Source organism: Lampetra fluviatilis, chromosome 16 (genome assembly GCF_964198595.1).
Source record: "Lampetra fluviatilis chromosome 16, kcLamFluv1.1, whole genome shotgun sequence".
Taxonomy (NCBI): Eukaryota; Metazoa; Chordata; class Hyperoartia; order Petromyzontiformes; family Petromyzontidae; genus Lampetra; species Lampetra fluviatilis.
Genome location: NC_136290.1, coordinates 6,998,915 through 7,025,153, shown reverse-complemented (window position 1 = coordinate 7,025,153; position 26,239 = coordinate 6,998,915). Strand labels below are relative to the sequence as shown.

The window sequence follows — 26,239 nt, the reverse complement described above, 5'->3', positions numbered from 1 at the left end:
TTTCATCCCATCCAGCAGCTTCTGTAAAACTGACTCCAGCTGCCCCATTCAGTCGCCACGGTTGGCTTTTTTGGGTGAGTCATAATTGAGCGGCACGCCGAAATGTTGAAACGTTAAAGCGTCGGTGAACGCAATTTGGAAGCGTCAGTTTTATTTTCATTTTGACAGCAGCATATAAATAAACAAACCCAAAAAAAAAAATTCTGCGGCCGTCGAAAAAAACGCACACTTACATGTCCTGCGGTGCAGCTCTCGTCTATAAAACATTAAACGGTTTACTCATTTTGTTGTTGTTGTGGTTATTATTGCTGCCAATGTTATTACCGTTGCACCGCGGCTGTCAGGTAGGCGAGCCGAGCGTTATCTTATTATCAGAACTCCCAACTGAGACGCATTCCAGCAGGGACCAGCTGCGGACTGAGACGCCACAGGACCCGTCCCTGGCGCGTATAAGTCAATAAAGCTCGCCTAATTCAATTGCGGAGAAATGAGTTTAGCACAATGGGGGGAGGCAAGTGAATAATTCACTTTATCTCGTGAATTATTTTCGTAGCCTCCGGAGCTGGATTACACCAAATTAAGTGCACAAGCCAATTCTCGACAATTTCCGCCTTGCGCTGCCGTCAATGGCCAGTCTGACAGCGGCAGCAGCAGCACGCTTGCTTGCATGTCGGAACGCAAAATCTGATTTAGCTCTCCGATATGCGATGTCGTCGGGTTCTGACGCTGAATTTTTGATGAAATGAACTCCTGAAAAAAGAAGTTCAGAATCTGAATATGTATTTATACTGGGGGAATCCGATGAGCTATGAAGTTCTTTTTCACAAACATCCAATAGGGACGGGTTCAGAACATTACAACAACAAACAATATAAAAACACGATCAGAGTGCAAAATATAGGAAATGTAAACAAATCACTTACAAAAATATGGAAATAAAACTAAAGTATTTTATGTTACCGGATAAAGCCCACTGAGCTTTTTCAGGAGCGACCTGGCCACTAATGATAGCTCAATGAAGTGGCTTATCACGTGGATGAGGGAAACGTCAGACATGGTGCCGAACAATCCGTACGACCCACAGACACATGGAACAGCGGTACAACACAGCCACGAAAACCTCCTTACGGGAGTGGTCAAATATGGGTTCAACCCCAGAATATCGAGGTAGCTGGCCTCAATCGTTAGCCCCCTTTTGGGACCTAACCACCGCCGGTGAATGTGCTCCGTCAGACATATTTTTAAAAAACGCACATGCGTGTAGAATTTCATGGGTTGCTGTCCGTGTGATGATGATCGATTATTCAAGGAGTGAGATGTTTACTTGCAGAATTCCGCCGAACGTGCGGGGCCTGGTTTACTGCGTAGCAGTTTCACTGTCGGGCCAGGATGTTTGGGACTTCGTGTGGAAAACCTGCCAAGCCACGTCCGCCGTATCGGAGAGAACACTGCTGTTGGAGGCCCTCACTTGCAGTCGGGACAACACCACCATCCAAAGGTCAATTTCGCGTGTTTCAATCGCCTCGTGTATTCTGATCCGTCTTTGACCAATTCACCAAGAATGAGACCGATGTCATCACGTATGAGAAGCTAAGCAGGCTTGAGTCTGGAGAGTGCTTGGTTGAGCGACCACTGTGTTCAACAGGTGCTATAGGTTGCAGCGGCGCGACGCTGTGGGCAGCAGAGGCACGGCTAGCAAAATTCATCGTTTTTCTGTGCTATATCCTCAAATCGTTACGCTCCCCACCTTCACCATCCCGCATTGACCAGTACGGCGAAGGATAGTCAAATAACGCCCGTGTCACTCACGGCGTGGAGAGAGGCCTTCATCCAGCAGTGGATTGAACAAAGGGCCATACACGTACACACATCCTGCACCAGTCGAGTGGCGCTGTGCCAAGATCGCGCATCCCTTAACCGCGTGGCCTGATTCTGGCTGGCGTCTGTCTCAGACCATCATCTCTCTCTCCTTCATCTCCTGCAGTTGCCTCGATTTTGGGGCGGCATGACCACAGCAAATGCCCTCGTATATTGGCGTTTCCACTCAGTTATTGTGCTATTTGCCTGCTTCGTCAAGAGTCCCAGGCATGTCCACATGAGGATGTGGTCCAACCGTATTGTTGACATGATGTACGGTACGGCAGATGTTTTCATCATAAAATACGTGATGTCTGCACCACAGTGGATGTCAATGACCCTGTGATGGTATTGAGGAAAGAGCGTCGGCCCTGTGTTCTGGTGGCATGGTCCAAATTACAAATGTACATTGTGACCCAAAATTGCTTGATTGGGAAACCAATATCAACATCACCCCTCTCCCCCCATTGGCACACTAAGGCCGGTTCAGCATTCGCCTTGTGCCGCATAAGGAAAGCTGCCATTAGGTGGGACCGCTAGGATAAAAATGCAAACACAAAAAACATACTCTGATAATATATGCATTGTCTTTTAAACCGTCTCAAATGGTGTTAGACCAGAGAACGCCTTTTGGTGTGGACTAATCAGTTTCAAAGACAATGCATATATTATTAGAGTATGTTTTTTGTTTGCATTCTGACCACAAGTTTTGTGGTTAATGCAGACATCATTCCTTGTAAAAGGTTTCAGTTTGGTGTTTTAAGAACTTAACACCTGTTTTGTTGCCAGATAAAAAGGGGAAACCCCACTGCTACTACTACTTTAATTTGGACACTTTTACGTATTATTGCTTTGTACTATTTAACACTTTGTTTGCTACCCGCTATCTTCTCACATTAAACTATCCACCTATCAATTGTTTCAAAATGTCCACTTGCTACCATTTTCCCCATCGCTGTGCTCGGAGCCAGTGCCATGAAGCGAAGTAAGATCCCCTCGCAAACGATAACTCTTGCCAAAGTGTCGTCGCATCGCGGCAGGGAAAGGGCATTGACGAGGATGCCACAAAAAAACGACTCTCGGACTCCTCAACTGACACCCACGCTCGCACATTCCAACACGCACAACACCAATCATGCCGCCACGCAGATTCATGTTAACTTGACATTTTTTTAAAGGTATTGCGCTACCAAACTTGCTATGCAATTGAATACAGATCTGGGCATTGGAATGGATGAGATGTGTTTCATCATGATTAGTTTAGGGGGTTTGTGGTGTTCATGCAAACAATTGACATATCCAAGGACAGACAGACAGAGAAGAGAGACTGCCATAATATTTCCTGCGCGTAGCAATAAGTAGCGATGCACTTCCTCTGATGAGCTTTCGGGGTATACCACGCGCTGTTCCGCACGGCGTCTGACAATTTTATCTGTACAAATGTACAGGTTCTGATGAAGCTCCCGCCATGTGGAAGCCAAATGTCGAACATCGCCCTGAACAACGCGTGGCACAACCTGAAAGCACATCAGAGGGCCTTGCAGCACAACCGTGAACGCCCACGCAGTGGCATGACAGCTGCCCACGAGTGAACTCGTGACCTCGTAGGCAGCTGTAAATCATTCGCTTGTCCTCCACACACAGGGCACTCACCAGGGCTTGTTGACGGATAAATACGTCCATGAAGTGAGATAACTGCCTTATTAGTGTTTCTTTAAGCTGGTACTTTAACCAGCCTGTCATGAGTTTGTGTGTGTGTGGTTTTTTAAACGTATAATTTGTAGTGGAAATGGCTTTGATGAATGCTTATGTCAACATCAAAGACAGTAATAGGGCTTCTCAACCGCCAAGCGTTCACGTGAGATTATTAATTTCACAATTGTTTGCGGTGGTCTTGTGGGAGGTTGTCTTGGGCGTTTATGCAAGCAAAGAAAAGATGACGGCTCAATTCGGTTTTGGCTGCTTGTGCATTTCGGCCACCGACGGTATTTTTCAAGTTGGGCTTTGGCAGCGAGAAAAATGTGAGCTTTGTGTCGTAAATCTACTCGCAACGCACGGTAAATCAGACGATCTGCACCACCATCGCTTACGCCCCTGTTGCTCTAGGGACTGAAACAAAAGTGATATTTTTCTCCCGTCAATCTTTAATTGAAAATATAAATATGGACTGAGTATTTCCTTTTTTGTATTTTAATTTTAGTTCGGTTTTTTTTTCTCAATATTTTTCCGGTTCATTCCACTTTAATATTTCCTCTCGTGAAGCTACAAGGCCAATCACTTTCCACGTGTGCGTTGTGGCCTCTCTGCCTAAGTGCGTCTTTATCGCGTTCGAAGTCACGAACGATAATGCACACTTCCCTGTGTCCTGTATTTGACATTGGGACGAATTTTCAGAACTTGTTCGGAATGCATTATTATTTGCCACTGAAAGGTTATGTTGGAGTCACTACTGAATAGTTAATGCGTCAATTGTTTACATTTCATTGTGGAGAATGTGACAACAAAAAATATGTCTCACTCGAAATAACGTAAGAAAAAACTCGTCCAATTTTTGCAACGTATTTTACTCGGAATTACTAGAGACATTTAATCCAAGCTCATGTTTAACAATATATCCAATTGCCCAACTAAAATGAGAGGTGTAAAATTTATTTAAACTGAAATCAAATCACACCGAACCAATTAATTTTTCGCTTGCAGGCATAACCAAAAGTTGGAATGCTATCTCACGACTAACAGATACTGCTAATCGGTAACTATATTTAAAGCAATTCCAACAATCAGTGCGTCTAAATTTTCTGCGCGGTATACGACAAAGCGGATTTAGTTTCTAATGCAGCACATGAAAGATAATTTTATTAAAAATAACTTCACTTTTCGATTTAAAGCTTTCGTGACTGCAGGGATTCATCTTATTGGTTCTTTCGGGCAAAGTCACGTAGAAGGGAAATAATAAAATAATAAAAATAAAACATAATAAAATAATTCTCACGACGTTTCGGCCACAACACAAGCAGCCGTGAGAATAATTTTATTATGTTTTATTTTTATTATTTTATTATTTCCCTTCTACGTGACTTTACCGAAAGAACCAAGAAGAATAACTTCACTTTCATTCAGAAATGCCTGGAGAGGTGCGCTTGTGCAGTCACTTGACATTGAAAGTATAAAGACACGTGGCATAGAGAATCAACAGCGAGGCATCAATTCACAGAGGCAACCTTCGAATGCTGCTTGCCGTAGGTTTCCAAACTTGCCGCTGTACGGCTCTCCGATGTGTGTTTCAGGCTTTTACCGAACAACGTGCGGGAAAACCAGAAAAGACATCGTCAGAGGGCTTTTATACAGCCTCAGAATGGTGGAACGAGTGCGGTTTGCGAGCAACTATTTAGGCCAGCATCATGTACGAGGTTGTGGAGCCAGCCTCTTACATGCCATTCTTGCCTTCATTTCCCGAGTGGTGATGTGTTTATGAACTTCACTAAGCTGAGTCAACCCAACCAAGGCAAACCTTGGCCAACTTCAGATACAAATGTGCAAGAAATTGCCAGAAATTACAAAACTTTGGTCACTGAAATGTTGACGTAATGCCACCACTACCCACTCTCTAATAACTGCGACAACAACAACAACACATTTTTATTTATTAAATATGTCTTTCAAGGGCTCGCGAGCGCATAGGGCGCCGTGGTGGTCGAGATGGTAACTGCCTCGCCTAGTATACAGGAGGGCTTAGGTTCGATACCAACCCTGACACCTGTGTATTTGGAGTTTGCATGTTCTCAGTGTGGCCGCGTGGATTTTTCGCCGGGTCCTCCGGTTTTCCCCTCCACATTTGGAAACAACGTGCGTTTAAATTATTTGCCTGCCGTAAATTTCCAACGTGATAAGCCACTTCGGTGAGCTATCGTTTGTGGCCAGGTCGCTTCTGAAAAAGAGCTATGCAGATGGTTAAACAAATACAAATTGTCGTAGCAGTAGTAATAGTCTTCACAATCGTGGTTGCGCAGTGCTGACCAAGAGAGTGAATGTGTCGGAAGGGGTTTTGAGAGAGTGCTGTGAGATTTACGTTGAGGCGAGCAATATTGTACTCGCACAGACGTAGGCGTCTTGTTTTTGGAATGTCACACCGTTCAGCAGCGGCGATCACAGCGTGCCTTTTGATGACATTGGCGACTGCGCTGGTAACGACGATGCAAACGAAAGCAGACAGCGGCCGTATGGATTTAGAGAGGAATAAAAACCCGCTTGAATAGATGCGTCTGTTGATCGGCTGTACGCTCCTCGATGCGAAGACTGGCTCTTGATAATTATGACAGTAATGCGCAGCTATTAAAACGTCGTAATTTCAGATTCATGAAACCCAGTGCAGCAGAGCAATAATAAAATGCACCGGGCGTGAATTCGTTCTGCATGCCATGGCAAAGCAGGGCACGTTTGTTGCTCTAAAAACGGTCTCGCACACATGCACTTTGCGCTTAATGACTCATTTAAAAGTGTGCCGGGCCACTCAATGCATTTTTTTAATTGGTTACATTCATTAAAATATTGTTGACAATATCTTGAATTTAAACATATTTAGCTCATAACAGTGTGCTGCTCTCTCCAATCGGAAGCAAAACAGCTAAACCTGTCTGGACCGTGCATTAGGGTTACTCCAAATGCCACTGGAGAGAGATTGGTCTCGTCATGTATTCACGTGAGCTCTTTGTACAGAGACAACCTTCACCAGTGCTTAACCTATATGCTATGGCCCTCCTGTCAACTAACCTATGACTATCGTACTGTGTGTTTGTCTTCATATCTTTGTGTGGGTGTGTGCTTTGTGTGGGTGTGGGGGGGGGGAGTGGTGGCGTAATGGCAAGTGCTCCGCACTCGTCAAAGGAGGGTAAATCAACATGCAAACTCTGGTCATGCTCGCAGCAGCTGCTATTGGCTATCCATCGAACAAAGACGGCCGCTGCATCGCGCATTTTCAGATGCGCTTCTGCGGCTATCTGGAACGCTCTTCCTAAATTGAAAACTCATTTATTGAGAACTGCTTTTTTGTGTGTTTAGTTTGCGTTGTTCTTTCGCCGCACCTCCGATTAACACGGATGACTAAGTACGGCGCGAAAGAAGTTCAACGTACATACGTACCTAAACCCAGTGACCGAAGTGCGAATCCCGATCATGGCTCACATCAAGTGACAAATGATACATTTTTAGTATTATTATATTTCTATTGCAACAACATGCGGACCTGCCAAACCACACTGGGAGAATTCCAACAACATGATACAACAGAAAATCCACAAACATCCTGTCCGGTGCGGTGGGACTACATGAAATGCGTACAATGAAGGGGAGTGTGGCAAAGTGATACCTGAACCAGTCGGAGGCCTCCCCTACAAAAAAATGCATGCTGACTGACAGCACTTCCTCTGATAATCGATAATGTTAAAGGGAGATGGTTGTCTTTCTCCCTGTGTGTTTACGTGTGTGGGTGCACGTGTGTGGGTGCACGTGTGTGCGCGCGCGTCTGTGGGTTAGTGTAGTGCAGTGGTGAGCGCGATACGCTGTGAACCCGGCGACCCGAGTTTGATTCTCACTGACAGCCAACACCAGTGGCAATTACTTGATCCGATCCTGGGCCTGCCCTAGGTTGATTTGGCTTCAAATGAGTGCCTGGTGTGATGCGTGAACATCATCATAGGGGGAGACAAATGCGGCCGGGTGTGGTTCTGGCCACCCACCCCCGTGTTTGCCATTCCCTCCTTCATTGGTGCTCGCTAACAGCACTTGTCCCAAGTCTGTTAAGGCTATATGTCGGATCTGAGTCTTTGTCTTTGGGTGTTTGAAGAGTGGTGGCGTTGTGGTTAGGATTCTAACATCAGTGGCGACCATCTAAATGGGTCGTTGGCTTCCCTTGGGTCGACAGAGCTTCAAATATTTTTAGATTTGAAGCTTTCGTGACTGCAAGGATTCATACTCTTAGGTTTTTTCGGTAAAGTCACGTAGGTAAAAAATAAAATTAAAAGTTAATAAAAGTAATAATGGAAACAAAATAAAATAATAAATCACGACGTTTCGGAGACTTGTGTTGCCTCCGAAACGTCGTGATTTATTATTTTATTTTATTTCCATTATTATTTTTACCTTAAATAATTACCTGTTTCAGTGTTTGAACATCAGCGCAAAGGCGGTCGGACATGGTGCTGGCCACTCCACCCCATCAGTCCGTGAGGCTGGGCTATACATCTGTGTGTGTGTGTGTGAGCCTGTGAGCAGACTGCTGAGCACATCTCTCCATCAAGATCTCATCGCAGAGCAGGAGGCCGTGGACCTGATCATCAACATTGCCCACAATCCTGTGGGGCGCTCCTTGGCGTGGGCCTTCCTTAGGGACAAGTGGCCGATCCTCAACCAAAGGTGCACCGGTTATTGCCAGCCTGTCCCGTGTGTGTGTGTGAGCTTGTGCGTGGCATGGCAGCGTGGTGTTCAGCATTGAAAACAGTATTTGACGTCACCGATAGGATATCGCCATGATGTGGTGGTCACCACGCTGGACTTGCAACCACGGCTTGGCAGTTGAAACAATGGGGCGGGATTTCATGAAGCGCTTTTGTCAGAGCGCTTTACAAGGATTGTGCATTGTACATTTGTATTTGCTGACGGGGGAAAAGGGATTGGGGTTTGCCTGTTGTGGAGGGGAAGGGACGGCAAGGAAGGGTGATGGTCGGGAAAGGGAGGGGCGAGGTTAGGGAGGGGAAGAGGGAGGATGGTTAAGGTTGAAAGGATGCAGAGAGGACGTAGTCGAGGGATACGCTCTTGAAAAGGAAGAGTCTTAAGGGAGGGACGGAAAACGGTGAGCGACGATGCCCGTTTGATGTGGAGTGGGAGTTTATTCCAAAGGAGGAGAGCCAGAAGGGGAAAAAGCGGAAACTTGACTGAGCATAGGGAGCGGGGGGGGGGGTGCGTAGTGAGAGCCCACCGATAGAACAAACGCCTGGCATGTGTTGTGTCTCTATGTAATGACACTCGATACACCACCAGTGGGGTTGTACAGTGGCTCCACTGACCTCATTGCACGGGAAGAAATCCTATCATGCACGCTCCATATCTGCTTTGTCTACACAACGCCGCACGCAAATGACTGTGTTGCCGATGCACGGCACCACATTAAGCACACTGTTTATATGCATCGAATTTATGTACGCGCGAGTATTGTGGTGTTGATAAGGCAAGCATGACGTGATTGTGTTTATTGTCGGGTGCCTCTGGTTACACATTCAGGTATGGCGAAGCACTCTTCATGACTGCTGGGCTTATCAATGGCGTAACGAGATTTCTCAGTATGAGTGAAGAACTGGAGGAGGTAAGGAACTCGACTTGAACACTCTCTTGCATTCAGAGTGGCCCACTTGTCATTTCCCAAAGATGAACGTGATGTCATCTCTTAATATAATGCAGCAGCCACATTGCCCAATCCGTTCTGCAAGCATTGTGTCGCTCTTCACGATGAACACATTCTACCGGGATTGTGATCTATACACACGTGGGTATTTGACTTTACTCTTGTCAGAATGTTGGCTCACACACACTCACACTTAGCACCTTACAAAGAAATTAAGTATTAAGTTGTTGTTTTTTTCTTTCTCCATTTGTATCCGTTCTCCGATCCTACGCCACAGGGCTCACTCAGTCTTTGGCAAATTCTTGCAAAGGAATTGTCCCACACCCCCAATCCAAGGTCTTCTGGGTCGGCCTAGGCCTACGTTTGAATTATCGTCTTATCCCATGCAGTCACTGTGTTTCCGCATTATGTGTTCTTTTACAGAAATAAATCATAGCTCATACCAATGTTTTGCTTTCTTTTTTTACTCTCTCTTTCTCACTTTCAACGTTTCCCCAAACTTACTTGGTGAACCTTTTGGCGTCATCTGGTCGAACACCATATGAGACTAGGCTCTAAAGAAAGTTGTCTCTGGTGTGGACCAATCAGTTTCAAGGACAATGCATAAATTATCAGAGTATTTTTTTTTTTGCATTTGACTGCAAATATTGTGGTTAATGTAGACATGATTCTTTGCAAAAGGTGTCAGTTTTGTTGCCAGAAAAAAGGGGAAAACCCTATTAGTTTACTCGGTGAATATTACTAATTTGACTCGGTTTAAAAAAAATCATGTTTACCTCGTTGCTTTTCTTTTTTTGACTCAGGTGTCCCTTAAAAGAGCCCTTAGTGTCGGTGGGCTCTCACCGGTTGTGAACTAAGCGCAGGGATAAATGAAGGAAAGATTAGATTCACGTCGGCATGAATTGGTCCTTAGTTGTAAGAAGGTGCCCACTGCATGATTTAGCCTCTTCTCGAGAGAAATTACAGTTTACAAAGTGCAGCATACGCAAAGTGCTGTGTGTTTACAAATGTGCCAATTTTGATTTGTTTTTAGATTAGCGAATACAGCATATTTACATAATAATTGCGTTAGAGAACATACAATTTAAATGTACTCATCGGATTTAGAGAAATTTACGAGTCTTCTTTTTTCCATTAAAGTTGCTAATTTATCACACAGCGATATTTAAAATTGTGTTCACATCCCATTCTCGGATGCCCCCAATGGGATAATGGTTAGCACACGGGACTTGCAATCCAGGGGTCACTGGTTCACTCTCCCGGTGTGATATTTGAAGCATTGGCGCACATTTCTTAAATCCAACTATACTCATTGTTTTTTTTTCGGTAAAGTCACGTATGGAAAGTAATAACTAAATAAATACATATCCTGTTATTTATTAACTTTAAAATTCGATGTATTTAATTAAATCAATATAATAAAAAATGCTTATTTTTATTTCATTTACTTAATTTTTATTTTATTTCTACATACGTGACTTTACCAAAAAAAAAACAACGAGTATAATTTCTGCAGTCACGAAAGCTTCAACTTTAGACTTCTTAAATCCCCCTCCACCGTTGTCCACTCAGCGGTATAAATTGGTTCTTCACATTGAAGTCGAGCGGCAGGTGGCGTGTGGTGGGCTAAAGTGTGGGTACTCCGACCTCATCCAAGATGATTGGCCAGCATGGAAAAGTAGGCCAAATACCATCTGGAGGGGCTCTCTAGAGCTCTCACCAGCAGAGACTCTTTTGCCAGCAGTTGCATAGGCAAGATATTGCAGGGCTGCACCTTTGCCTTCTCTCTCTCTGTGTAATGTATATATGAATGCGTTGGTAATATTCCTACCATTTATAAAGCGCCCCTTGGCATTAGTGAAAATAGATTATGTTTCGTTGTGCGTGATTGCAAGCATTGTCCATAAAACACGACGGTAACATTATACATAAAAGCAATACATACTAATGAAACAGATTTTCCGAAAACAACATTACGCTATTGCAAACAGTATCAAAACTGCCTGACACTAATGAAAACTAAGACTATAGCAAATTTAAATTCATACAAATCTCAGAGGCAGGGGGAAAAGTTCTAAGGGTTTGAAAGTTGCTCATGAGAGCTCAGATGATGAATTGAAGAATTATTGAATTAATCCGTTCACTTAATTTGCATGTTGCTATAAAGCACACGCAATGGGCTGTCTCTCCAAGCGTGTACAGTGAGGGAAAAAAGTATTTGATCCCCTGCTGATTTTGTACGTTTGCCCACTGACAAAGAAATGATCAGTCTATAATTTTAATGGTAGGTTTATTTGAACATTGAGAGACAGAATATCAACAACAAAATCCAGAAAAACGCATGTCAAAAATGTTATAAATTGATTTGCATTTTAATGAGGGAAATAAATATTTGACCCCTTTGCAAAACATGACTTAGTACTTGGTGGCAAAAACCCTTGTTGGCAATCACAGAGGTCAGACGTTTCTTGTAGTTGGCCACCAGGTTTGCACACATCTCAGGAGGGATTTTGTCTCACTCCTCTTTGCAGATCTTCTCTAAGTCATTAAGGTTTCGAGGCTGACGTTTGGCAACTCGAACCTTCAGCTCCCTCCACAGATTTTCTATAGGATTAGGGTCTGGAGACTGGCTAGGCCACTCCAGGACCTTAATGTGCTTCTTCTTGAGCAACTCCTTTGTTGCCTTGACCGTGTGTTTTGGGTCATTGTCATGCTGGAATACCCATCCACGACCCATTTTCAATGCCCTGGCTGAGGGAAGGAGGTTCTCACCCAAGATTTGATGGAACATGTCCCCGTCCATCGTCCCTTTGATGCGGTGAAGTTGTCCTGTCCCCTTAGCAGAAAAACACCCCCAAAGAATAATGTTTCCACCTCCATGTTTGACGGTGGGGATGGTGTTCTTGGGGTCATAGGCAGCATTCCTCTTCCTCCAAACATGGCGAGTTTAGTTGATGCCAAAGAGCTCCATTTTGGTCTCATCTGACCGCAACATTTTCACCCAGTTGTCCTCTGAATCATTCAGATGTTCATTGGCAAACTTCAGACGGGCATGTATATGTGCTTTCTTGAGCAGGGGGGGTCTTGCGGGCGCTGCAGGATGTCAGTCCTTCACGGCGTAGTGTGTTACCAACTGTTTTCTTGGTGACTATGGTCCCAGCTGCCTTGAGATCATTGACAAGATCCTCCCGTGTAGTTCTGGGCTGATTCCTCACCGTTCTCATGATCATTGCAACTCCACGAGGTGAGATCTTGCATGGAGCCCCAGGCCGAGGGAGATTGACAGTTCTTTTGTGTTTCTTCCATTTGCGAATAATCGCACCAACTGTTGTCACCTTCTCACCAAGCTGCTTGGCGATGGTCTTGTAGCCCATTCCAGCCTTGTGTAGGTCTACAATCTTGTCCCTGACATCCTTGGAGAGCTCTTTTGTCTTGGCCATGGTGGAGAGTTTGGAATCTGATTGATTGATTGCTTCTGTCAACAGGTGTCTTTTATACAGGTAACAAGCTGAGATTAGGAGCACTCCCTTTAAGAGTGTGCTCCTAATCTCGGCTCGTTACCTGTAATAAAGACACCTGGGAGCCAGAAATCGTTCTGATTGAGAGGGGGTCAAATACTTATTTCCATCATTAAAATGCAAATCAATTTATAAAAATTTTGACATGCGTTTTTCTGGATTTTTTTGTTGTTATTCTGTTTCTCACTGTTCAAATAAACCTACCATTAAATTATAGACTGATCATTTCTTTGTCAGTGGGCAAACGTACAAAATCAGCAGGGGATCAAATAATTTTTTCCCTCACTGTATATAGTTGACGTGTGTTTGACTCTTAAAATATGAATTCCCCCAAAACATGTAAATAATTGCAATGTAGAGTATGTGATAATAAAGCGTATTTGGGGATAGATCGCATAAATATAAATGTGTCGTTAAACCCGACACCACCCAACACAGCTAATTAGCAGGGTGTGTCACGTAAACAACACATGCCAATTAGTTACTAGTTCAGCACACTGGTGTGTTGGATAGTAAACCCACAACAGCCAGAGCATACTAGTGAAGTATCTTTGTCTACTATATTATATTATGAATTGTAATGTATTCATGTCAGTTAGTTGATGATAACATTGTCATTCCAACAAGGTGGTTGGCCAATTGGACTTAAGCGAAATATGAGCAGGCCGATTGAGATTGGCACGATGAAATGGGATTGGATTTCCTTCGGACAGTTGAGATATGAAAACGAAAACGAGTTTCAGCATTGTGTATTAAGAGGAACGTTTTCAACCGGTGCGTTCACTTTGACACGTGGATCAGTCAAAATGGACACTGGACAAAGAAAACGGAACACAAGCTGACGATCGCATGACGGATCACGTGGAGAGATGCCCGTTTGGCACTACGCTGAGAGACAGAAAGAGGCCCGCTCGGGTCAGAGAACAAACGCAAGTGTAGAGACATCACATTGACAATTAAGACAACTAAGCTGGGCTTGAGTGGACAGGATGATGGCAAGTGGACGAGACCGGTAAGGAATTGCAGCCAAAGGTAGAGAGAGAGAGAGCATCCAGGAGAGGACCACCTTCACAAAGAAATTGCGATGATGAGATCAGCTCATGAGCAGGAGACATGGCTGGAACTAGCAACACAACCCTGAGTGATGGCGGCAAAGAGGGTAGGCCTCCATCCTGCAGTGGATAGACAATGGCTCGTGATGACGAATGTCAATGAAATCGTAGAATATTTCGCTAAATGCCGTTCGAGTTCTCAAGTCAGAGCGTTATTGTTGTTGTCGTTGTTCAAATGACTTTGGAGTGGTGTTCACCATCCCTTGTCCGGCAACGAGCTGGACAGGGAGGCCCCGCACATTCGTGGGAGCTCGGCGAGTAAATGCATAGAACCGTCACTGTAGACTCCCCACAATTCCTACGGAATGTATCGGACTCTGGACGAGCTGAGTCGACCCCTACGAACTAGAAAACCTTCCAGGTGCAAGCTGCACGCTGTAACCAACTTGCCTGCTTGTCTCGCCGTTGTTTCCCACACGTTCTGCCTCCCGAAACATTTACGTTTATGGCAGCCAATCAGCGACGAGATCCGCGGAATGAAATGTGATCGAGGTGGCTGAGATAATGAATGAAATGTACGTGAGCAACGTCATTCCATCACAATCAATTTCGCGGTGTCGTATAATTACGACCTCCACCATCGTAATTCCCACCGGCATCTCCATCACCTATATCACCATCCTTATTATTGCCATCGGACATCTTTCCATTAAACGCGCGCCTTATTATATGTACAGCCACGAGCCTGTGCAGATAGAATCAATGAAATTCACTCACATCCTTCACTTCCTGGCCTCTCTCTCAATATCGCTACCACTGGCAATAACTCATTACACCTTGTAGGTCACCTGAGGCCAACATCATAGCAAAATCAACGGCCACCAGTTACTTTTCTTTTAAAAAAAAAAGTCACCCAAGGTGGCCAAGAGTCAAACTGAACTGATTGTGTCCTTTTACCTGCAAGCCTGGGGAACGTGAGCGACATAGCCAAGCTGCTGGCTGTGAGCGATTAGATTTAAGTGGGGTATGCTCTGGCCTAGTTAAGGGCTCGTGGTTTGAAGCTTACTTTTGCCACTTGACTTGCAAAAATCAAGAGCTTTGAATGTAGCCAATGTTGCGATACTCATTAACGTGCATTATCCACACCACCTGCTTGCTTTATGCAATCGTTGACGCAACTGCTGGTCAGAGGAAATAAAGTCAACAAATTAACTGCGCAGTTAGTTGGAAAAACTACTTGTATTTAACCAACAATACGTGAGGTTGTGCGTATGCATCACATGCCTCGCTCGTGCTGACAGTGGGGCGTTGAAAAAAATTATCCCAGCACCTTTTAACACCAATGTATCATGGCGCATTATATGTGTCGTTATTATTGGAATGTTTAAAACCATATTAAATCAATGCATGTTACCTTCAATGATGCTGTATGCATCAGAAGCGTGGACGATGGCGCAAAAAGAAGTGGAACAAATGCCCTAAAGGTGCGCAAAGATTCACGGACTTGGAATTATACAGAAAAGGGATAACACGTGGATCAGGGAACGATTACAAATTAGAGATGTCCTGTTGAAGGCGAAGGACAGTGAAGTGGGATTGGACAGAACACGAGGCTAGAAAGGATGATGGCCGATGGATTCGAATGGGTGATGGAGTGGCAGCCAAATGAAAGAACGTGCCCAAGAGCACGACCACTGCAGAGATGGAGCAATGAGATTAGCTCATGTGTAGCGGTGGAATGGCCTCGTAGCATCGCAATATTGCGAGTGGTGGTAATGGTACGGGGGAGGCCTTCATCGAGCGGTGGATAGATCATGGCTGGTTATGATTTGATTCGACGCAAGTCCGTGAGAGCACTTTTGGGGCCTTCTCAGTGACGTAGTCTTGGGCTAAATGAATCAAATTGAATGGATGTTAGAAACAAGTGTTAGCTGCCGTACACAGCGGAAATCCTGTTATGTGCGGCCCTGCCATCAGTGAAACATTCCACATAGTTTGTATACTCTTAGTTTTTTCGGTAAAGTCACGTAGGTAAGAAAATGAAATTAAAATTAATAAAAATAAAATACTAATAACGACGTTTTGGAGGCAACACAAGTCTCCGTCATCAGGTGGGACCGTCACAGCCAGACTTGCTGTATCAAGTGAGGCAGGGATTCCAAGATGCAAGTTCTTAAATACAAGTTAAGGGGGAGGAGAGGGGGGGGGAGCTTATCAGAATGTGGTAGCCAATGAATGGAACATATCGGGAGGGGGGGGGGGGCTAAAAGAGAGCTAAAAGAGAGCAGTCACGAAAGCTTCAAATCTAGAATAGTTTGTATAGATGACGAATACTAATTTATTCACACTCGCTCGATTCCACTATGTTCATAAGAATACGATTAATCAATTCTGGCAACTGCATGATGATGCTGGTTGTAACTACCAGCGATAATTCGTACCCAACTGATGAGTGTTATGAATTGTTCTCCGACCACACATCGTTGCTGCTGAAGCAGTGTTTAATGGGCACAGGTTTTGTTCATCACACAACATCTATATGAATTGGCGACGTCGGGTGGAGGAGGGTTTACGACACACGTATGTATGTTGAACTTCTTTCGCACCGTACGTAACCAACCGGGCAAACCAGAATCGAGTATGACTCGAATGATTATGTCTCAATTAATTGAGTCTTATCAAGGCTCTTGCTGGATGCAAATGCAATGGCTCAACTGTAACCTCATAATCACCGCTGTGCAGAGCACCTCAAGATTAACTTTTTTTCCCTTCAATGGTCAGCTACTTTTAATAATCCTGTCAATTTTTTTATTAAAATACGAATATAATCAGCGCATTATTATATTATTAATCAAATATTGTGAGTCTAAAATTAGACCAAGAACATGCCAGATCAACTGACCGATGCTGATCGATTATATAGAATAATTAGCTGAGTTGGCTTTGGAATCAGATTCCAATAGAGACCGGGATGTGATCGTACACGTAAATAAATAAAATCCCCTGCAACACACATCCCCTCGTGCAAATGAAAAATTTACTGGCCCTTTGAATATATATTTTGAACGTATGTGATCAAATTAAAAATAATGGGACATCAGATGTGCTTGAAATGATGCACATTTCATGCCTATTTTATGTGATTTTTAACACATTAAAATGCTCTGTATGTAGCCGTTGCATTAAAATCGTGCCAGTTTTTGCTTAACGCAGTATGACCAGAGCGCAGGTTTTGTAGATCGCATGAATCACAGTTTGCACGTTTGGCTGTGTGTGCGTTGGAGGAGCGGTGGTGCAGTGGTTAGCGCGCTGCACTATGAACCCGGCGACTCGAGTTCGATTCCCGCTCACGGCCAGCACCAGTGTCCGATATCTGAACCATTTCCTGGGCTTCCCCTACGTCGACTCAGCCTCAATTGAGTGCCTGGTGCAGTTTGTGAACATCGCCAATGGGGAAACAAAGGCATTCGGGCATGGTGTTGGCCACCCACCCCCACGTGTGCCGCGCTGGCCTTAACATCTGCTCGCTCGCAGCACTTGCCCCGAAAAGTCTGGTGCGGCTATATGGGGGATCTTTGTCTGTGTGAGGGTGCATTGGCGTCTTTTGTGAGAGCACGTGTTAAGTGTCTGTGCATTCTGTGCATGGAAATATTTTTCATCACGAAGCAATCCTGCAATTGCTGGGCAAGTAATGATGCCTGAATGTATCAATTAAAATCGATTCTTCAGCTTACGTTATATCCATCAAATTGCGCTTGTTCGAGAATCGGGTTGTTGTATGTGAGTGGTTCACATGTAACATGCAGCAACTAGAGGCTGCTACATTCACAGTCGTGGAAACAACACCGTCGCTTGGATGTATTCACAATCTCAAGTCATCACAGTGCATCGAATCGAAGAGGAGATGAATCACCACATGCCGAATATTTTATCACAAGCTACAACATAGTTTAAATGTTATAAGTTCGTGACATGTTTTAAGAATTAACTTGTCTCCGGAACAGTGTTTTGTACCTTACTTGCCGTCCCTAGTATTGAGTGTTACATTGACAGACCTATCCAGATGTATGTTTTTTTTTGGTCGGAGAACACACAGCTCACAACATCATTGTGTGTTCATCATCCCTCCCGGGTCAATAAAATGAGTAACCACTTAATGAAAATCAACAGTGAGTACCCTGCGGATAAGCTGGGGCCTGCCATGGCAATATGGATCAGGGGCTGTGTTAATCTAGATTTGAAGCTTTCGTGACTGCAGGAATCCATAATCTTTGGTTATTTCGGTAAAGTCACGTAGGTATAAAAATTAAATAAAATAAATCACGACGTTTCGGGCGGAACACAAGCATCCGTCATTAGGTGGGAAAGCATGGCCCGAAACGTCGTGATTTATGTTATTTTATTTTTATACCTACGTGACTTTAACGAAAGAACCGAAGAGTATAGTGTTAATCTTGATTAATACAAGTAATAATCGAGGAAAATATTCGCCAACAATATTTTTTATATTCGTTTATAGTCAACGGTGACCGAGCAAATGAAAGTCATCGGTTGTGACGACGACAATGCCTGCTGCCCACACCAAAGGCCAACAACGCTTTATTGTGACGAGACGAAATTAACTTAAACTGATTTAAAACTCTGACGGAGATGCTTTAGTAACGTTAGCAGAGACAGCAGCATACCGCGGAAGGCCACACATGGTAATTGACTATACAGTATATGTTCTATACAGATTTACTGGCTTCATTGATCAGCTGACCTGATAATATTGGCGTGGGCGAGGGTGAAATTGCTCACCCCCTTACATCAATATTGGAAGAAAAAAAACAAGAGCGGACAATTTTTTTGTTCTCTGGCACTTTAGTTGACAAGACAAAGCTGATGGCTAATTAAATTCCCACATACTCGGACTTGAACAATATCCCACAGATTGTCACTGCCAATGCCAGGGGTCAGCAAAACAAAATAACAAGTAGAGACATTTTTTTTATTCAAATTCGGTAACAATTTTTTTTGTATATTTCACGAGATGCGTGATGCGGTTCTCGATAAATAACAGTCACAAAGCGGTCCTTAAAGGGCCCGCATGCGGTTCCGGAGCGACCCATGGCCCAAGCTAAGACAATCCCTGAAACCTTAGAGTCCTTCCCTTTCTGTGCAGCACGTTGGGGCAACGCGGCTTAGCGACTTCTTGCTGTTTCCGGCCAGCTGAGCAACGCCATCCCACGCTGTTCCAAACGGCGTTCACACGGCCGTCGCTGGCGTCTCTTTGTTCGGTTTTTTTTTTGTCTCCCATTTTCTTCGCTTCGTGTTCCAGTTCATTGCCTGCCCCCGTGCAATGCCCGGTTCTTGTTCACGCGACGCGGAGTTCCCAACCGCGTTGATTGCCCCACGGCTATGGGGGGCGGCGACGTGGCCTCTGCGGGAGCGCGTTCGCGCGGCTTGTTGCAAGAGGCTCGCGGTTCGAATCGCTCTGGTCCCCCGAGTTATTACCGCGGTCGTATCAACCGCAAATTAACACTCCACGTCAGCCTCGAAACGGTAGGCCTATCATGTGTTGGCCCGGCTTTACCGTTGATGATTGTTTTTTTTACCCTTCTATCTGTCAACAAAACTGACACCTTTTTGCAAGGAGTCATGTTTGCATAGACCACAATACCTGCAGTCATAATGCAAACAAAAAACATAACTCTTATCAGAGTACCTGCAGTCATAATGCAAACAAAAAACATAACTCTTGTCAGAGTTATGTTTTTCTTTGCATTATGACTGCAGGTATTGTGGTCTATGCAAACATGACTCCTTGTAAAAAAAGGTGTCAGTTTTGTTGCCAGATAGAAGGGTAAAAAAAAACAATTATCATATTTTTTTTACTGGCAAATGAGGTTCCAATGGAGCTTTACCGTTGTTTGAAAAATCACTTGCGTATTACTCTATTGGGATTTACGCATGGCAAGCATCGCTCCCTGCTGTGAAACTATAGCAGACAACGCCTGTGCGAAACACAGCGCTTTCATGATGGCCGTACGCGCTTAGCACGGCTGGAACACCAAATTGGCTACTTTATGAATAACTTACCGTGACTAGAATAAACAAATTCGGACGAAACGAACACGGGATCCGGGCCGTGGACGGAGGTGGCCGTTCCGCGACTCTTTGTTTGATATTTCGGCGTTTGTTGTCGCGGCAGCTCCAGCAGTTCACGCAGCAGCAGCTGTCGGCGCAGGGACAGCCGAATCCAGCGTTCGGACCGGCCCTGGAGCTTGTGGAGGCCAACCTGCGATGGAGAGAGGCCAACGAGGACAACCTCACCGCGTGGCTGGAGAAGGAGCTGCACGCCAGCCAGCATCAGAACCACCTCTTGTAGCCTCCGCTTGTTGCAATCCAACGAATACATAATATTGACAACAGCAGCTGGTGGAAGGGTTTTGTTGTTGTTGTTGTTGTTCAAGTGCGTACAGTGCTGTATTTATTTCTACCCCGTCTTAATTCATGCGGGTGTTGTTGTCATTGGGTCTGTGTTATTGTAACGGTAGCCTCGGAGGAGTTGGCACAACATTTTCTCCAGAGGCTATTTCGAGCTCCCTCTAGTGGAGGTCCTCATTGCAGCAGTGGTGTGAGCAAGCAATTGCAGGACTCCACTTTTATTTTCTTGTAACGGTAACTTCCTGGGTTTGAGGTGTTAAGGACGATGCAGCTGTCGGGATTCGATCTTCCAACGCAGCCTCCGTGTGGGTATTTAAACCAGGGGAATCTGTTCGGCAAAGGAGGTTTCTAACAAATGTCTCTACCCTACGTAATCCATTGTCCCCGAGTTGCTGTGTAATTTCAAAATCTCCAGTCAAACGTGTGAAGCACACCAGCGGATTCTCGCCGTCTTCAAGGCACAGTTGACTTAATTATTCACAGCACCGTTCGTGCACAGTGGGAAATGCATTCCCACTGTGCACCTAATATGTACATGATGGTATAACCATACGGCTGTAAACGTCTGCGGCCCCACGAGTTTGCTGTTGTGCTGAATGGCTCTCCGATGTGTGCTCCGGCTGAACGGGGTGTTTTTCGGCACGGTGTCTGACGTTACGCTGCGAATGCCGAGCGTTATTCGACGCGATTTTCCGACATTTTCGCTCGGGCAGCACTTTGAGCAAAACGTCAGACATGTCACCGTTTCAAAACGCGGACAGCTGCGTGGTCTGCAGTGTTGTGATTGGTGAATTTATGAAACTGACGGTGATTGTATTTATTACAACTGAACGTATGAATTTGACACTTCATTGGCCCTGCAACTTGCCGTTCAGAGTTTTAAATCCTCTTCGTCGCCACGGCCCCATGGTTTTTAACGTGACCTCTGAACCCCCAGCCCCAAAAATGGGCGAACTCCCTCGCGATTTCACGCTCGACGTCCGCTGTTCAATCGCTCGCGCCCTTCTAAAAAGTCGCTCGCGTGCATCGCTCGCGACACGGCAGCGTGCCCAACGCAAAGCGACAGGGGCTGGGACGTGTCGCGTTCGCCTTGGGCGTTCAGCGCAGCGTCTCCGACTTGACTTTTCGGTCTGCCCTCTCTCGAGGCTTGGCCCTCCTGTCCATCTCTTCGTGCACAAAGCAGGCGACGTTACTCGGGCGGGGGGGTGGGAGGGGGGGAGACCAGAGCACAAAATTCCTGGTTCCCTGGTTCCCTCGCAAAATTTCTTCGACGTGTCCAATTAGCAAGCAGGTTGTTCTTCCCCCGGGATGAACACACGAGAATGCCGAGCTGACACTGCCTAGCGACGGCTGACACGCGGCGGAGGAGGAGGAGGTGGTGGCGACGGTGGGGAATGTGAAGGGGTCGGATGAAATAACAACAAGAGCAACAACGAAGCACATCTTGGAAGAAGTTTGTACTCTCTCTAACCTTTGTGATGTTTTAATAATGTAGAGGCCGCGCCTTGGGTATTGCGTCCACTCGGGCACTTGACACTAAAGAGCCTTGATGTGCCGAAGGTCCCCACTGCCCTTCCGGCTAATCCAACATTAATGTCTTTGGTTGCACTCCGCCATCTCGTAACAAGAAAAGAAAACGCTTTTTATTGCCTTTTATAATCGAGATATAGGGGGGTTATGTTGGGCTCCAATTCTAATGTTGTACGCGACTTGCAATGCAGTCGCCCCTTCCCCCCGCAGCCCGCTCCTCCCGAATTATCCGAATTGATTCAAACTGATCATCAGTGTTTCATAATAGAGGTTTTTTTTGGGGGGTTAGATTGCGTAAATATATGTGTCGTTAAAACCCGCCATCACCCGACACAGTCAACTAGTAAGGATTGTCACGTAAACAGAACGTGGCCAATTCGTCACTAGTACTGCACACCGGTGTGTTGGAGAGCCAAGTCACAACAATCGCAACTGTTGCAGTAAAATGCAGTTAATGTGTTCAGCAGTTTATACAACTTTGCAGCTGAAAACACTCAATTGTTTACGTTTGAGGATTAAAAACAAGGTTCTTCTGTTCAGCATTACACACTGTTGGAACAAGCATTGTTCGTGAAACCTATTGAGAGAGAAATCCCACGTGCCCGGCACCACTCATGCCCTCCGTTGTCTCCCAAGCACCGCCGTTTACAGGTTGCACCAGGTAGTCGTTCTAATACTGAAGTTGACCTCGGTGAACCCCAGGACAGGTTCATTTGCCATCCTGGCTTCGAATCGAGCGCCAGAATTGTAAATCAGTACACTAACCACTGTACCGCCGCTCCCCGCAGAACAAAAAAAGATAAAAGACAAAGATCCCCCCCAAATAGCCTGGACAGATTGTTGGGGCAAGTGCTGTAAGCGAGCACCTATGAAGGCCGGCACGGCACACAAAGCGGTGGGTGACCAACACCACGCCCGGCCGCCTTTGTCTCCCCCTTTGCGATTTTTACACACCGCACCAGGCACTAATTTGAGGCTGAATCGACCTAGGGGAGGCCCAGGACCGGTTCAGATAATCGTCACTGATGTTGGCCGTTAGCAGGAATTGAACCCGGGTCGCCGGGTTCATAGCGCAGCGCGCTCACCGCTACACTACCACACACACGCGCGCGCGAGCACACACGGGCACACACACAACTTGAAAATTGGTCATCATAGACAGCTAACAAGGGCGAGTTTTGCGGAACGACACTGCCAGGTGTGCGTTCACTTACATTTAATGCGGATTCCACACGGAAAAAAAAACAATCAATCACTCAGCGGAGTGTGTCAGCCACCCCAAACAATTCTACAACTTTGCATTTCTGGCCCAAGTACAGTTTAAACGACGGGCCCTTTTGTCCACATGCAAGAGGAATCGTGTTGACGCCGAAGGCGGCCGTGCATCGATTTCCGCAGTTGCGGCATCAACAAAAAAAAGCACCGATGCAATCACTTTTCATATTTTTTTTTTTATTGTGAGCAGATATTAAAGATGCACGGCGCGGCTGTAGGGAAAGCCGGATGGGAATCTTTTCACCCATGCCCTGTTCATTTTCGACTCGGGACATGCGCCGAGGGTGCATTTTGGTGGACGTATCAAAAGTCGGAGTAGTCGAGACTTTACGGGAGAGTGGCGGCCGGGGGAGGGAACGTGCACTGATGGGAACGGACATACGCCATGGAGATGGAGCGATGAAATCAGCTCAGGTGCTCGGAGGATTATTAACTTGGTAGAGGCAACGAACGAGGCTTTTGATCCCACCAGTTTATTGCTGCTGATGATATGGACACGGGCTTACATGGATAAGCCTAGCCCGCGACAGTGGAGTTGCGATTAAGGGTGTATGGTCCTCTGGGGATATCGTTGATGGTTTGGATGGCCAATGGTTTTATAGCGGTAATTATTATCGCGAATTTCCATTGGTTTTGAATGGATTGTGTCACCTCTGAATTAAAAACTAAACTTAAAGGGGCCTGCAGGCTAACACTACTTTGAACGCGTGGATAAAGTACAGTAATTTAAGATAGAGACTTGAACAGTATCAGGTAAAAGCCAACAAAAGCGATTGAAATTTTCCAAATTATGTTTGAGTGTGTTTGTGTTTTTTAAAGGAAATTCGCTAAAAAGTGTATTATTATTAATAGCACTGCGCTTTATGGTAATAATGTAGAATAATCTAGTGAGCTATGAAGTGCAGGTCCTGGATGGATCGCTGTATCGCAGGATCGTGAGAGCTGGTGGAGCCTTGGGGAGTCCTTCAGTAGTCGATTGATCATGGCCTATGACGATGTGAGACACAGAGGGCAGCAGAGTTCGATTTCCGGCAAGGGCTGTCGTCAGTGGCAAATCTGACCCGGTCATGTGACCCCTCCCACCCCTTACCCAATCCGCACATATGCCTCAGTGGTGAAGTATGTTCAAACAACCCCAATGACTGACATGGCGCTGGGAGGCCTTCATCCAGCAGTGGATTCACAAAGAGCTGTACATTATGTAATGCAATTTCACGGCTTACTTCTGGACTTGTGAATAGGCTCCCGATGAGATACGTCCCAGTCTGTCTCAGCCTGTAATGCCTCAAGTCAAGACAGAAATCACCAAGATAGTCCAGACCGATATGTCTCACAAACAACAATAAATGTGACAACTTGAAGCAGTTTTCATAAAATGTATGAGTTGATATACTTCTGATCATGGGATTAAAGAATTATGGCATTTTTTGAGATTCACAGAAATTCGACATGCTGATTTCTTCGGATGCTGCTGCTAATAAAACAGTGTATGGTCAATAATCTCGTAACAAAAATAATTTTCTGAAAACTTCCAACTTGGAGCAACTATCATAATATAATAGCTACAATGTATTGATAAACACTGAGCTCAGTGAATATTTTTAAACTGAGTACTGTGATTTAAAGAAAATATATAAACGACAAAGACTCACTTCATGGATTGGTTTGTTCTTGTATTTTTTCGGGACGCGGTGAGCGAGTTTTTAATTGCTGTTATTATATTTTGAAAGTCTACATCTTTGGTCTATTTGCTTGGCTACACCGGCCCCCTGGGATAATTGTGTGATGAGTCATTATGAACATGAATTAGATGCGATCTTTTAATCTGAGCTTAGCTGAAACTCTCTCGTGTAACAAGCCTAACAACATTCTGTGTGTTTAAAAGCCGTGCTTCTTCCTCTTGTATGCGTGAGTCTTAACCAGGTGCATGGCTCGAGACTGGCGAAACGTTGTTTCTGTGAAAATCTATTTTGCTTATTTCATCTAAATAATGTTTCTGATTTATTGGCAGTGAGTAAATATAAATGAAGATGTGTGTTTGCAACCACATGCAACATCAAGCACAAAGTAATTAGAGCATGATTTCCTTTTGATTTAAACGTGACGTGTGGCTCTGTGGTATCCTAAAGCAGTTCGTCTTTTATTGATGCAGTCGTCTTTTCACAATTTATTTCCAAAGTGCGCACTTGCAGCATGATAATTATAATGAGGACATTGGCCGTGAAGTTGACGGCATAGGCGGTGACCATGCTGATGATGGATGGTGAAATTGGTGATGGTGATGGGATGTGTAAAGATGGAATTGGATAGTCTCAAATTAAAATAAATACACGAGTTATTTTTCGATGGATTTTTTTTATTATTTGTAAATATGACAGAGTTTCTCCTAGCCTATTATACCATTACATGAAACTCAAACTTACAGATTTTTTAACTCGGTATAATATCGTCTGATTTCTGTGCAGTATTATTGTGTATGAAAATATATATATGGTATATATCATTTTTACTCGTAATGTGCTTTTGATAAATATGATCCGCGCTCATGCTGTTGTTTCATGTGTAATCATGCCGCATGCTAAGTATGTAAATTATGTGTTAATTTACAATACATGTTTATGGTGTTCTTTATTTTATACCTTTAATCCCAAGGTCACGGGACACTAATGTGATCCATCCATTCTGCATTCGACTATGAAGAAAAGTAATAAAATGTGCATTAATTATGCATTGCCTACAGACTACAGGGTTTCTATCGGTGACGGGATGAAATTACATTAAATTTGTTTGCGCAATATATATTGCACAATGTTCTTATTTTTACCTGTGGAACAGTGGGAATAAATTAATCTCACAGTGGCTTGTTAGCGTGTTTTCTACACGCTGATAGTCTTGTAATGTGTTTGATGGTTGCGCAGTCACGATGTATAATTCATTTTTGGATACTGCATTCATCATTTTCGTTTTACTGCACCTGTGCTCATAATATCTAGCGGCTGCATGCTCAGTGGAACATTGTATTTAGACCTTGCTTATGGAGAACCCAGGCTCACTTGCGGTGTTATAAATATTGCATTCATCCGTGATGTGACCTCTGACTTTGAATATGACTGTGTTACGGTAACTTCTTGATGCTACTTTGTTGTGTTGAACATGGATAATAAAGAGGAAGTTTTCTACAC

General features: G+C 44.7%; 1 protein-coding gene across 3 annotated transcripts in view; it reads left to right on the top strand.

Annotated features, from left to right (window-relative positions):
• The window catches only part of TRHDE (thyrotropin releasing hormone degrading enzyme), a 222,708-nt gene extending 201,444 nt beyond the window's left edge, over positions 1 to 21,264 (top strand). For all 3 annotated transcript variants that reach the window (XM_078863594.1, XM_078863596.1, XM_078863595.1), the window contains 4 exons: positions 1,331 to 1,498; positions 8,128 to 8,268; positions 9,133 to 9,214; positions 20,017 to 21,264. In XM_078863594.1, the coding sequence (XP_078719720.1) occupies positions 1,331 to 1,498; positions 8,128 to 8,268; positions 9,133 to 9,214; positions 20,017 to 20,193 (568 nt within the window). In that variant the 3' untranslated portion in view covers positions 20,194 to 21,264. The remainder of the gene's footprint in view (positions 1 to 1,330; positions 1,499 to 8,127; positions 8,269 to 9,132; positions 9,215 to 20,016) is intronic.
• Positions 21,265 to 26,239: the final 4,975 nt, after the last annotated feature.